The sequence below is a fragment of the Solanum stenotomum genome, chromosome 7 (genome assembly GCF_019186545.1).
Source record: "Solanum stenotomum isolate F172 chromosome 7, ASM1918654v1, whole genome shotgun sequence".
In the NCBI taxonomy this organism is placed as follows: Eukaryota; Viridiplantae; Streptophyta; class Magnoliopsida; order Solanales; family Solanaceae; genus Solanum; species Solanum stenotomum.
The window spans coordinates 14,223,955-14,237,702 of NC_064288.1; the positions used below are offsets into that span (position 1 = coordinate 14,223,955).

The 13,748-nt window shown below is 35.8% G+C and overlaps 3 protein-coding genes and 1 pseudogene across 5 annotated transcripts in view; all 4 read left to right on the top strand.

Moving 5' to 3' along the window:
- LOC125870580 (peptidyl-prolyl cis-trans isomerase FKBP15-1-like) overlaps positions 1 to 13,748 on the top strand; it is a 1,082,853-nt gene that overhangs the window by 41,385 nt on the left and 1,027,720 nt on the right. The window lies entirely within an intron of this gene.
- The window catches only part of LOC125870566 (U-box domain-containing protein 9), an 841,044-nt gene that overhangs the window by 28,137 nt on the left and 799,159 nt on the right, over positions 1 to 13,748 (top strand). The gene's annotated exons all lie outside the window — the stretch shown is intronic.
- On the top strand, positions 3,750 to 5,390 carry LOC125869667 (uncharacterized). The gene has a single exon (XM_049550124.1). The coding sequence runs from the start codon at positions 3,750 to 3,752 to the stop codon at positions 5,388 to 5,390; it is 1,641 nt and encodes a 546-aa protein (XP_049406081.1).
- LOC125870582 (uncharacterized) lies at positions 8,834 to 11,498 on the top strand (annotated as a pseudogene).

A 13,748-nucleotide genomic window follows, 5' to 3' on the forward strand; every position in this document is an offset into this window, starting at 1 on the left:
AGAAGGGATATAGCGGATTTTTTGGCTAAGTGCCCTAATTGTTAGCAAGTCAAGGAAGAACATCAGAACCAGGAGGTATGACTCAAGAGATCAACATTCCCACTTGGAAGTGGGAAGTGATCAACATGGACTTCATTACAGGTTTACCTCGTACTCGCAGACAACATGACTCCATTTCGGTGATAGTTGACAAAGTTATTAAGTATGCGCGCTTTTTGGCTGTTAAGACTACAGATTCGGCAGAGGACTACGCCAAGCTTTACATTAATGAGATAGTAAGGTTGCATAAGGTTCCTTTGTCTATCATCTCAGATAGAGGTCTTCAGTTTACCTCTCATTTCTAGAAGTCATTTCAGAAAGGTCTTTGTACTCAGGTTAATCTTAGCACAACATTTCATCCACAGATGGATGGTTAGGCAGAGCGTACCATTTAGACCTTAGAAGACATGTTGAGAGTTTGCGTGATCGATTTTAAGGGTAGTAGGGATGATCACCCTCCTCTTATAGAGTTCGCCTACAATAATAGCTACCATTCTAGTATTCAGATGGCCCCTTATGAGGCATTGTCTGGTCGCAGATGTAGATCTCCGATTGGTTGGTTTGAAGTAGGCGAAGCAGCCTTGATAGGACCAAATTTGGTTCATGATTCCATGGAAAAAGTTCAGCTCATTAGAGATAGACTTAAGACAGCCCAGAGTCGCCAGAAGTCTTATACATATGTAAGGAGAAGGAACTTGGAGTTCCAAATTGATGATTGGGTTTTCCTGAAAGTGTTACATATGAAGGTGGTGATGAGATTTGGCAAGAAAGAGAAGCATAGTCCTAGATATATAGGCCCTTACAAGATTTTGAAAAGGATTGGTAAAGTGGCTTATGAGTTAGAGTTGATAGCAGAACTAGCAGCAGTGCATCTAGGTTTTCACATTTCGTTGTTGAAGAAGTGTGTGGGTGATCCAGCATCTATAGTACCTTTAGAAAGTGTGGTTGAAAGATAGTCTCACTTATAAGGATGTGCCAGTTGAGATTCTTGATCATCAGGTTCGAAGGTTGAGAAACAAAGAAGTCGTTTTAGTGAAGATTTTGTGGAGAAGTCAGTCCGTAGAGGAAGCTACTTGGGAAGCAGAAGCAGCCATGAAGGCCAAGTATCCTCACCTCTTTCTTTCCAATTTCATTCCAGCTTGAGGTAATAGTTCCTCTCCAGTTTTTTTCTAGTCATTCATGCGTAGATTCAATATTAGTATCTTTTCCTTCATTTGTTCTTGCATTTTCTTGGAACTTAGTTAAGCCAGAAATCAATTTCCAGTATTTAGTGGTAGGGTTTGTAACTCTTTCCCTCTATATTCAGCTAGTTTAGTCTCCATTTGAGGACGAACGTTCCTAAGGAGGGAGATAATGTAACACCTCGTATGCTAGAACTACCAAAATACAGGTTTCAGAAGTTGCAGGTGCCACTAACGAGCACCACCCACGGACTGTAGGATGACCCACCACTACTAGAAATTTGACTTACTGCAACGCTTATTTAGCAACGGTTACACAATCGTAGCAATAGATCGCCTATTACAACGGTTATAACTGTTGCAATATATCCTTGAATCTAATAAAACAATTCTTATAATAAACCGTGGCATCAACTCTATAACCATCCCTATAGTCTTTCTATGGCTACAAATTTTAGAATTGTGGCAATAGATGACTCTATGGCAACGATTATTTTAGGATAAATATTGTGCTTCTGATTTTTATCTGTAAAATATATATATTTCCCTCGCCTAAAATATATTTCCCTCCACTAATTTTGCAAAGCGCCAAAAATTTTCATCTCATTAAAAAAATCAAAAAGAAAAAAGCCCTTTCCCATAAAACCCTTTTTCAACCAAAGCACGCTATTTCCCAAATTCTCAGCGAAGTTCTTGGTGAAGAAAAGAACAACGAAACTTCTGGTGAAGAAATCTCTCTAGTGAAGCTCGTTGGTCTTCTTGGGCATTGGTATTTTTTACTTCAGTTGAAGCTCCACTGGTCTTCCGACAGCGATTTCTTGGATATAAAGGTGAATAAATTTTACATTTTCTCTGCTAGTTCATGATTTCTAAGTCCACATTGAATGATTTTTGAGAAATTTTAAAGAATAATATATTAGTTTGTCTTAAATCTATGTTATTTGTTCTAATCTAGGTCTGGCATATAATCTATTTGTGGGTTATAGTTTGTATTTCATGTTTGGTGAAGATTTGAGAACTCTCTAGCAAAAGTCTTTGAGAGGGTGAATTTCAATTTTATGAGAGAAATTTTGATTTGTAGTTGATTTTTTTCCCAAAATAACGCACAGGACATATTTCAGGTAAAAAAAAGTCTAAGATACTTGTCTTCTTTTTCTATACAATAAACTGAATATAATGGACTGATCAGATTTTAAAAACTCAAGTTACAAATTCACTAAAGAGGATTGTCCAAATTTTGTTTGTTTTCACAATCAGGTCATTCATATATACTTAGGCTTGAGCTCATTAACTAGGTCCAATTTTTTTCCATTTGTTACACCTCCCCATTTTCAGCATTAATATGCTCAGCTCGCCTTATATTCTCTGCTTCTTTTCCGTCTGTCTATTTATCACCTTCTGATGCACAAAAAATCTAACAGTTATGGCCCAAAGAGAACAAAATAATTTTATATCTTTAAAAAAGTACACAGTCTTTTGGCAATCAAGACTGTCCTCACAATGAATGTCCAAAGGGCCAACTTTGTTAATCGATGTTGAACAGAGACGGATGGGACAATGTATAAGTTGCTACTACAAGTGTTTTACTTGAATGGGACAATCTGTTACTTATTAAGAATGATTATGATTTTCCTTAAGTTACCATATCAGATTTGCTATGAAAGATTACTTGTTATTGAAAATTTATAAGTGAAGTTGATTTCATAACTGTTAATGAATAGAATTCAAACTTTTACTAATCATGTCATGTATCTGTGTAAATGAAAATTTAGATACTAAATAATGCAACAACATTACTAGTCAGTGGGCGAGTTGATAACTTAGCTGAATGAGTAGCAACACATCAATCTGGAAAAGCTCTCAATACTCTTAATCTTTGGGTTGGTGTTTCGACGGTAAGTCAAAATCATACTAGTGAAATACAAATTACTAAATTGTGAGCTTTTTTTGTTGGAGTAGAGAACAAAGAGATGGTGTCTTTCCATCCTCAATTCTTTTGAAACTTCAAGTATTAATTAGGGTATATTTTGTTCTTCATATTATTGGTCTGAGATATGCCTTATTTTTATTGAAGTCGATTAAGTAAAAAGTGTTGATTGATGCTATCTTGTCCTCAATACTTAAAGAAAATAAAACTTGAAGTTGCAATGATATAATTTTCTCATTTCTGTAGCAAATATGTTGGGCAAGAGTCGAGAGTTATTATTCCTACAATTTGTTTGTTGACAATCCACCCTAACTAGATAGTGTAGAATATTGGAATACTATTTTCCTATAATTAGTTTTGCTTCTGATTTTTTTTTCATTCATTTGTATAAAGTTTCTTAAATGGTAGAAGCTGCTAATAACTTAACTTGTCAATATTTTTTGGATTCTACTATTAATATTGCCATTGTTTGGTGTTGAATTGATGTGGAGGTTTGAGATTCGATTAATCTAACACTTCAAAAGGTTAAGTTCTCTTGATATAGCCTGTACTCATGAATTTATTGGCTTTAATGTTTTGTACATTTCATGTATATATATTAAATGGATTTTGGAGATAAAAGTTGGATGAATCTCCGAAGATCCACCAATGAATATATTCATGGAGTTAATGATTTTCTTGATAAAGCATTTGAACGAGCTTCCCAAGGAAATGAAATATTATGTCCTTGTAAGAAGTGCTTTAATCGTAATTGGCATTGTCGAGATATGGTAGAGGATCACTTAATTTGTCATGGATTTGTTCATGGATACACCAAATGGGTTTTTCATGGAGAAGGATTTTCCTCAAGAAATACGCCACATCCAACCAATGATGAAGAAACTTCCAACATGCATGATGATATTGATAGACTACTTCATAATACTTTTAGAAATGTAGAAGATGACCAGAGGCATGAAGGAGTGAGAGAGGGACCATCTGAATATGCAAAGAGATTTTTTAAATTAGTGGATGAAGGGAAAGAAGACTTGTATCCGGGGTGTAAGAATTTTTCTAAGTTGAGTTTTACCATCCGGTTATACTTGTTTAAATGCATTCACAATTTGACTGATGTGGCCTTTTCAGATTTGTTGGACTTGATAAGAGAGGCATTTCCATTTGCTCAGATACCCGAGTCTTTTTACAAGGCAAAAAAGGTCATAAAAGATTTGGGTCTTCACTATGAGAAAATTCATGCTTGCACTAACGATTGCATGTTATTTTGGAATGACAATGCAAAGTTAGATAATTGCTCTGTGTGTGGAGCTTCAAGATGGAAGAATGTTCGTAATGACTTAACTAATAAGGTCACTAAAATTCCAGTAAAGGTTTTAAGGTACTTTCCTTTAAAGCCTAGGCTTCAGAGGATATTCATGTGTTCTGAAACATCTATATCTATGAGATGGCATGATACTGAACAACCTAAAGATGGAAATTTAAGACATCCTGCAGATGGTGAAGCTTGGAAGGATTTCGATTCCTTGCATCCTGACTTTGCTAATGATGCTCGTAATGTTAGATTGCGTCTTTCAAGTGATGGTTTCAATCCATTCAGAACTCTGAGCATTTCCCATAGCACATGGCCAGTTATGTTAATGAACTATAATTTATCACCATGGACTTGCATGAAGTCGGAGAATATTATGTTGTCAATGATTATTCCAGGTCCATCGTCTCCGGGAAATGATATAGATGTATACTTGCAACCACTGACTGCGGAGTTGAAGGAACTATGGGAAGTGGGAGTTGAAACATATGATGTTGTAACTAATCAAACATTTCAAATGCGTGCAGCTTTATTGTGGACAATTAGTGATTTTCCAGCTCTAGCAATCCTTTCTGGATGGAGCACCAAGGAGAGATGGGCATGCCCCACTTGTAATCATAATACTTGTTCCCAATATCTCAAACATAGTCGTAAGATGTGTTACTTGGGTCATCGGGCATTTTTACCTCCTGATCATCCATTTAAAAGAGATAAAATATCATTTAATGGTAAAGAGGAGCATAAAGTTACACCTACTCCATTATCAGGGGTACAAGTTCTTGAGGAGCTTCGTGAATTCAATAATGTTATTAGAAAGAACAAAAAGAAAAGAAAGCGAAAGAATGATGGTCCATGGAAAAAAAAATCCATATTTTTTGAGTTGCTGTATTGGGCAACCAACAAATTGAGGCACAATCTTGATGTGATGCACATATAGAAGAATATTTGTGACAGTTTGCTTAGGACTTTATTGGATATACTTGGAAAGTCCAAAGATCATATAAATTCTCTCTATGACTTGTATGAAATGGGGATACGTAAAGAGCTTCAACCTGTAAAAGATTGTGCTACAGAAAATATCCATCTAGCTAAAGCTTGTTTCTCTATGAAACCATCGGAGAAAAAGTTATTTTGCACCGTTTTAAAAGATGCCAAATTACCAAAAGGATGTGCCTCTAATATGTCAAGTCGTGTGCAAATTGAAGAGATGAAAGTATCAGGATACAAAAGTCATGATGCTCATTTCATAATGCATTACTTGTTCCAGGTTGCAGTCAGAAAAGTGTTACCAAAGAATGTATCTATGGTCTTGATTAGATTGGGGAATTTTTTTAGAGCCATATGTAGCAAGGTTATAAGAAGAAGCGATCTTGATAAGAAGAAAGCAGAAATCATAGATATTGAATGCGAGCTTGAAAAGATTTTTCCTCCATCTTTTTTTGATATAATGACACATTTGCCTATCCATCTAGTAGATGAAATTAAGCTTGGAGGCCCGACTCATTTGCGTTGGATGTATTCTACTGAAAGAACTATGTGTAACTTCAAGGGGATTGTTCGTAATCGAAAAAATCCAGAAGGATCAATAGTAGAAGGTTTTTCAGCTGTAGATTGTTTGAACTTCTGTTCGATACACCTACCTAATACGGTGAAGACAAGATTAAGTAGGTATCAAACGGAGGATAATGAGGACATTCAAACAGAGAAAGGTGATGTTTCACCTTTATTTCCTAAGATAGGTCATCCAATCGGAAGTCAGAATATAAGGAAAGGCAAATCTATTAACATGGAGCAGCATGAGTGGTTTGAAGCACATCGATATACTTTGTTCAATACCGGAGATGAACAAGTAGAGACATTCATCAAGTAAGATAAAATAGTCCTTTGTTTTTAAACATCATTTAGATGTTATGATAATGTATTTCAAATTTCATTTCATTTATAAATACACATTGATTATTTACATTACATGCTTACAAGGAACAAAAGAGTTTAATTGATAATCGTACTAGAGGAAATGCATGGGTAAAAGCACGGGTCCATAGTAGAGAATTTGGTAATTGGTTTAGGGACAAAGTTAAAAATATTGAAGTGTCCAATCATTTAAGATGGCTAGCTAAAGGGCCTAACTTTGTGGCAAAAAGATATACTGGATATTTCATTAATGGATATCGATTTCATACGAAGACATGGGATGTCCCTTGCAAAACTCAAAATAGTGGAGTGACTTTGTCAGCAACAACGGATAGTTTTGCTAGTGCGAGGGACCAAAATCCTATCGATGGAATAGTTATCTATTATGGAATTATTCAGGATATCATTGAGATTGATTATTGGGGTTGCTTTAGTGTTGTACTTTTTAAATGTGATTGGTTTCATAATGAAGTCGATGAATATGGATTGACTCGGGTATACTTCAATAAAAAATGTAGTATAGATGATCCTTTTGTACTAGTATCTCAAGCGCATCAAGTTTTTTATGTGGAAGACCCAATTGAGAAAAATGTTTATTATGCAAGAAACAAAGTCCCAGTGGATTTGTATGATTTAGAGGAAGAGAGTTGTCCTAATATTGAAGAACATTTTGGAGAGAGCCTAATGATGATATTAGTTCATCAGAAAGATTACTTGATGTAGATGTTAGATGGTCGAGAGAAGATCTCATGTTGATATCATCGATGTTCCTTCCATTGCACAACATTCACAAGATGTAGCTATGGAAACATCGGAAGAGGAGGATGATGTTGATGATACTGATTGGGATTGGATGGAAGCTGATGATTGACAACAGATCTTGTGAACTTGTCAAATACATTCTCTTCCTGGTTTTTTTTGTAGTAAGTAATGAATATCCTTTTCAGTTGCATCATATAAATTATGAATGTTGATTGGACTCGATTTCCTATCTCTTCTTTTTATTTCTATTAATGTGTTTCTTTTTCAAGTTATCTCTAAATTATTGCAACTTTAATAATATGCATGTGCTAAAAATTATTGGATACGTTATGAAATCTTTCTTTCTGTCCTTCATTTCTTGTTTTGGGATTAGTACTTTTGTTAAGTCTTTTTCTCTCTTATTCATTTTCATTATTCTTCTTTCTGCAGTTTCTTTGAGCAATCTTCAACATCACAGTGGACCATCAAGGCACCAGGTTCTTATCTCTTTATTAAGGTCCAAAACACCAGGTTCTTATCTCTTTATTATGATTCTTTGAATATTTCTTTGCTAATACTTCTCTTTAACTGATACGATTATTAAAGAGTTAAACATTTGGTTTCAAATTTTACTGATAAAAAATGTGATTTGTAAGACCTTGGTGATTATGTTTAAGTGCAGGTGTACTCTGCCGTGCTTTTTAAACCAGGATCGTTATCATTCTTGGCAAATAAGAAACGACGGTTATTGACAACAAATGAAATTGTTCAAGCTATAGAGTACGAGAAAGGACATCTGCTTAAATTAATTGGAGTACAACAACCAGTGGCACCACAATCTGAAGCAAATAAACAATCTGTAGAGGAGCAGCCTGTCGAGGAGCAGCCTGTCGAGGAGCTGCATTTCGAGTATCAAGTGCAAATGAATTCTGTCACTCCTCACACAGATGACCAACCTGAAGAACAAGGTAACATATAAGCTTAGAAACCTATTAAATGTATCCATGATTTCTAATTATATTTCTTGTATTTTCTTATAGCTGAAGACATTTCCACTCAAACTAAAAGAGGTAGAACGCAAATGCATAATGTACATGCCCGAAAAGAGCGTAAGTTGATCCTACTAAATAGGGAAAATCAACCTGTTGGTCCTGCTGATGATGTTGTCATAGAGTTAAGTAGTTTCCTAGGAACATTGGCTAGAAATGCGACTCTTTGCCCATTTGATATATTTGATTGGAGGAGCATGGACACTAAACAAGATTTGTGGGATTATACCAAGGTTTGTAGTTTACAATATTAAATTATTTATAAAAGTATGTTACTTCTATTGGCTAAGCGAATGACACAAAATTATAGGAGAAATACATTATTCCTGAAGCTGCATACAATTGGACTATGGTAACAATTCGAGAGGCTTGGAGAAGACATAGGAGTGATTTGAAGATGACTTATGACGATCCATATGACAATGATGAAGTTCGAATGGCAAAAAGGCCTGGTCATATTCCAGAATGTCAATTTAGAGAGCTCCTCAAATATTGGAAGTCGGAAAAATTCAAGGTAAAAATGTAGTTCAGAATCTCAAATTTTCAGCTTATTCATTTCGTGATCTCTTTTGTGATATCGTTGTTGCTGTTGCTTTATTTTTTCTTTTACTTTCTCTTCTCTGTTGTAATATGTTGCAGCTTCGGTTAACATTATTGATTCATTTCTTTGCAAAAAATGTCTTAAACAAATACTAAGAATCGAAAAAAACTGATGAATCCACACACTGCTGGCAAAAAGAGTTTCGCTTTAGTCCGTAATAAGCTGGTGTGTTCTCTTATTTATTTTCTAGTCTTAACATGGCATTTAAACAATTTCTGATATATATCTCAATGTGACTAGGAGAAAGATAAGGAGACAGTGTCATCTAAGGATCTCTTTGTGGTTACAAGAACAAGAAAACCCGAGCGTTTGTACAAGGCTTCAAATGAAAATACTACTAGTAAAATTGTATGAGTACTGTCTATTTTTAATTTTTTTTAGATCAATTATTTATTTCATAAGATTGTGTTTGTTGGATATGCTTTGGTAGGCTGAAATGGAGGAAATTGAAAAACAAATGAGCATAAATGGTGAGTATGTTGATGCATTTTCAACCGTCATGGGTCCTGAACATCCGGGACGTCTAAGACTATATGGAGTAGGAGTTACAAAGACTACTTTGAAAAAAAAAGTTGGCAATTCGGAATCAACTGTAAATGCAACAACTGATGGAATGCCGCAAATGCAAGAAAGGATGCAGAAAATGGAGAAACAAATGGAGGAACAAAAGAAAATTGTGCGACAAAAAGTTATTGCAGATGTAATTGCACAACTTAAGCATGCGGGATTAATTGATCCTAACATACTGGTAGCATTGTCCATTCCTTCACCAAGAGAACCTACTTCTGTTCAAGGGGCTGAGCAAGGTTGGTGTCGCTAATTGACTGTTTTGACTGTTTCTTTTTCTTCTCTATTTCTTTTCTCTGTTGCGACTTTGTTTATTTTTCTATTGCGACTCTTTTTTCTTGATGTTCTTCTTCATTTTTCTATTGATGGTGATGTGGAGGGTATGGTGAAGTATGTTTTTGGCTGTGGAAGAAAATTGCGATAAATGGAATGGAACCGTTCTTGGTGATAATGTTGAAAGATGTAGCGTGAAGTACTGATTTAAAAAAAAAAAGATGTGGTAGTCAAGTATTTTTGAATGGTTGTGGCAGTCAAGTAAAAAAAGTATTTTTGAATGGTACTTCATTGGTGTGATTTGTTTTTGCATCAAAACATTGATTGAAGGCAAATCATTGAGCTTGTCTTTGTTGATTATTGGTTGATTTTATAAGGAATGGTAATGCCCTGTTTTAGTTCAGAGACTTGAGGATAGGAATGCATTAATTGCCTGCTACCTTAAATGAGTACACTCCTGAATTGACTTTTTTCCACTAGTGTATCCATGACCTTTTGAATTAACATGATGGATTCTCCCAATTGTGCTGATTTTATTGATAAATTCTTCCCCTTTACTCTTGGAATCGCTTAGGACTTCTACTACAACATAGATTTCATTGGAAAGTCTGGCTTTGAATACAGTTCCAGGATAGCCACAATGTTTTGGTTGATGACTGAGTCTGAATGGGAAAAGATCGATGGGTCACCGCTTCTGTAACTCCATCTCCAATTGTTGGCCAGGTTTATTTGAAAAAGAAGGCATTAAAGTCATCAATTCCAGGAGCTTTCCCATCCTCAATACCTTGTAAAGCATGCCAATTATTTGTTTGTCACTGGTTCTATCAATTGCAATTGTTAGCTCCTATTCAATACATGGCCTAAAGAACAAATTTCAGGCTTGACTGCTGGTTTTTAGAGTCCTAAAATCTGCAATAAAGCTGAAGTACTCTAAAAATGTGAATGTGCTGACATCTGCATTTTTATTTTGAAGTGTAATGTGCTAAATTGTGGAGCTTATTTGTAGTGAAAGTGTTGCTGAAACAGCACCATAGAAACTGTAAATAGAAATTTTTTGTCCATATTAAAGCTTCAATAGAAGAATCATATTATAGCAATAGAACTGCACATGAATCTTGTTGCTGTAAGTTTCTGAAAATTGGTAAATGAACCCTAGGAAACCCATCTTATCAGATACCTGTCATACAGTCTAGCAGTTTTGTATTTCTTTTGTCCCTTTGTTCTCTTGTTTGGTAACAAACAGAGAGAACTNGTAATGTGCTAAATTGTGGAGCTTATTTGTAGTGAAAGTGTTGCTGAAACAACACCATAGAAACTGTAAATAGAAATTTTTTGTCCATATTAAAGCTTCAATAGAAGAATCATATAATAGCAATAGAACTGCACATGAATCTTGTTGCTGTAAATTTCTGAAAATTGGTAGATGAACCCTAGGAAACCCATCTTATCAGATACCTGTCATACAGTCTAGCAGTTTTGTATTTCTTTTGTCCCTTTGTTCTCTTGTTTGGTAACAAAACAGAGAGAACTAGGTAGTTGTTCTGGTTGGACATGGATGTATGGTATTCTTTACACCGTCTCCAGTTGGGATGAGATACATGCATTCATTTTGGGATTATTGACTTCCAACTCCCCAGGCTGAAGCATCTATGACTGCAATGAAGTTGCGAAAATGTTTTAGATTAGTCCATACTCCATATATATAGTTTAATTTTATTTGAGTTTATTGAGTTTATATATGTATGTCTTAGATATAGAGTAATAACTTTGTAATATTTGACTAATGTGGATCCATTAAGCTTTTGCGGAAAAATTGCTAAATTATTTATAATTTTTCTAATTGTATATAGGTGATGAAATCGAAGAAGGCGATGAAAGCAGTAGTGAAGACTTGACATAGGAAGGAGTTGAATTGTTGATGTTAACTTTACTAACTAGAACTCTTATTTTTGAAGATTAAAAACTGTGTGATGCATGTGTTTCACCTTTTTTTGGATGGTATAAAAGTATTTGTATATTTTGCTTTTATTGATATTACCCAATTATGGATCTTGAATTATAATTTTGGTAATGCACATGTCTTCTCATGAACGATTTATGTGTATTTTATGTTATAAAATTACTGCAATAACTCAATAATATAATATTTGTGGAAGTGCACCAATAATACATGTATGTTGCAATAGCTTAATAATAACTGTTGCAGAGAGTAAGAATTGTTGCAATACCCTGTAATAACCGTTGCAATAGCCATTGAGCGACATTTATAATCGTTTAAAACTGTTGCCATAGCCATGGAGCGACATTTAGAATTGTTGCGGTACCATGTAACAACCGTCGCAATAGAATGAAATGGTTGTTGAATAGAGAGAAAAACTGTAGCCACAGCCTCAAAAGAACCGTGGCATAAAATTCTTTTCCGACGGTTTATAACCGTAACAATACAACACTAACCGTGGGCAACTAATTAAAGTTAAAACCGTGGCAATAGGTCTATCTACTGCTACGGTTATTAGAACCGTCGCACATAACCGTAGCAACAGATCTATTGCTACGCGATCAGTTGTAGTGGTTGCATAAACCGTGGCCATAGAGCTATGGCTACGGTAGGATAGTCTATTGCAACGGTATATGAACCGTGACAGTAGATCAAATTTCTAGTAGTGCACGGTCCGTTCTGGTGGTCCATGGATGGCCACCTGCAGCCCTCCCCAGAAGCAGTCCAGAAATCCAGCTAAGGGTCCTCCCATGCCGGGACCTACGAACCATAGGTCAGGCCACGGTCTGTGGTCCAGGTTGGTGGGTCTGCCCCCAACTTTCGGTCCCAGAACCCCCTAGAAAATTTGGCTAAGGGTAGACCTACTGCCACGACGTATGGACCGTAGGTCAGACCACGGTCCGTGGTCCAGGTCGTGGTTCAAACCCCCAATTTTCAACTCCCAGACGACCAATCATCGGTTGACAGGACGGACCGTGGGTCAGTCCACGGACCGTCGGTCAATCCATTGGTTGGTCCCAACAGCTTTTAAGTCAGGAGTCGTTTGGTCTTTTCCTTATGCGTTGGACCCCTAAACTACGTCGTTTAACCCCTAAAGTACATAGTTTTGATTAGTTTTAGCCTAGTAAACAAATTAGAACCTAACCTAATCAATTATTCATCAAAAAATCATCAAACTTAAAGCAAAATCAGAGAGAAAGTCGACCAAACCCTAGTTCAAGAACGCATGAGGTTTTCATCAGTTTCAGCCTCGAAATCGAAAGATTTCTCCGTGGAATTCGCCACTGGGTATGTGGGATTTCACTAGTGGATTCCTTTCATCCACTAGGTCCCTATAATTCAGTCTGATTCTTGATTCCCTTCATATTATCTAGACCTAGGGTTTATAGAATTTCAGCAGAATATTATGAATTAGTTACTTTAATGTTCCTAATCAGATTATCATGATACTAGTATTGTTTTGCATAGGTTCTTTCGTAAATTCAGAACCCTAGCTATGTAGTTCTTTTAGTTCATGAATTACACATGCTAGGTTAGTTATCTCAGCTATCATGCCTCAAATTTGAATGTTTCATTATTAGTACATTAATGTTGCATTTTCAGTTAGCATGTCAATATTTTGAGCTATACAGTATTACAAAAATTCAGTCATAAATTGTTAATTACATAATCAATTGGGAGTAGCTTAATACCGAGTGGACTAGGGTCAGTNCAGTTAGCATGTCAGTATTTTGAGCTATATAGTATTACAAAAATTCAGTCATAAATTGTTAATTACATAATCAATTGGGAGTAGCTTAATACCGAGTGGACTAGGGTCAGTCATTCTCAAGTCTCAGAACTACGTGCCTCGTAGGTTGTAAGTCCCCTATGTGGGCATCAATTTAGTGATCACGCCAGTCATGCCTCTATACCTCTAGCAGGGTATATTGGGTCCTCTTGATGGGACGTATACATCGGACTCCACATTTAGCTCATGTGATTTTATGTCGGTTATTAGTAGCTCCCTTACAGTCAGACTCTGTTGCATTGACCATGTTATCAGTTACAGTCAGATTTCAGTCTCAGCATGTTATAAACTTGGTCATTGCCTTCAGTTAGTTCATGTTCAGTATTTCCAGTATAGCATCATGCTTATCTTATCTCATTGCT

What these genes read in the sequence shown, in the direction of transcription:
- LOC125869667 (XM_049550124.1), top strand. Translation starts at nt 3,750, where the DNA reads ATGGATTTTGGAGATAAAAGTTGGATGAATCTCCGAAGATCCACCAAT.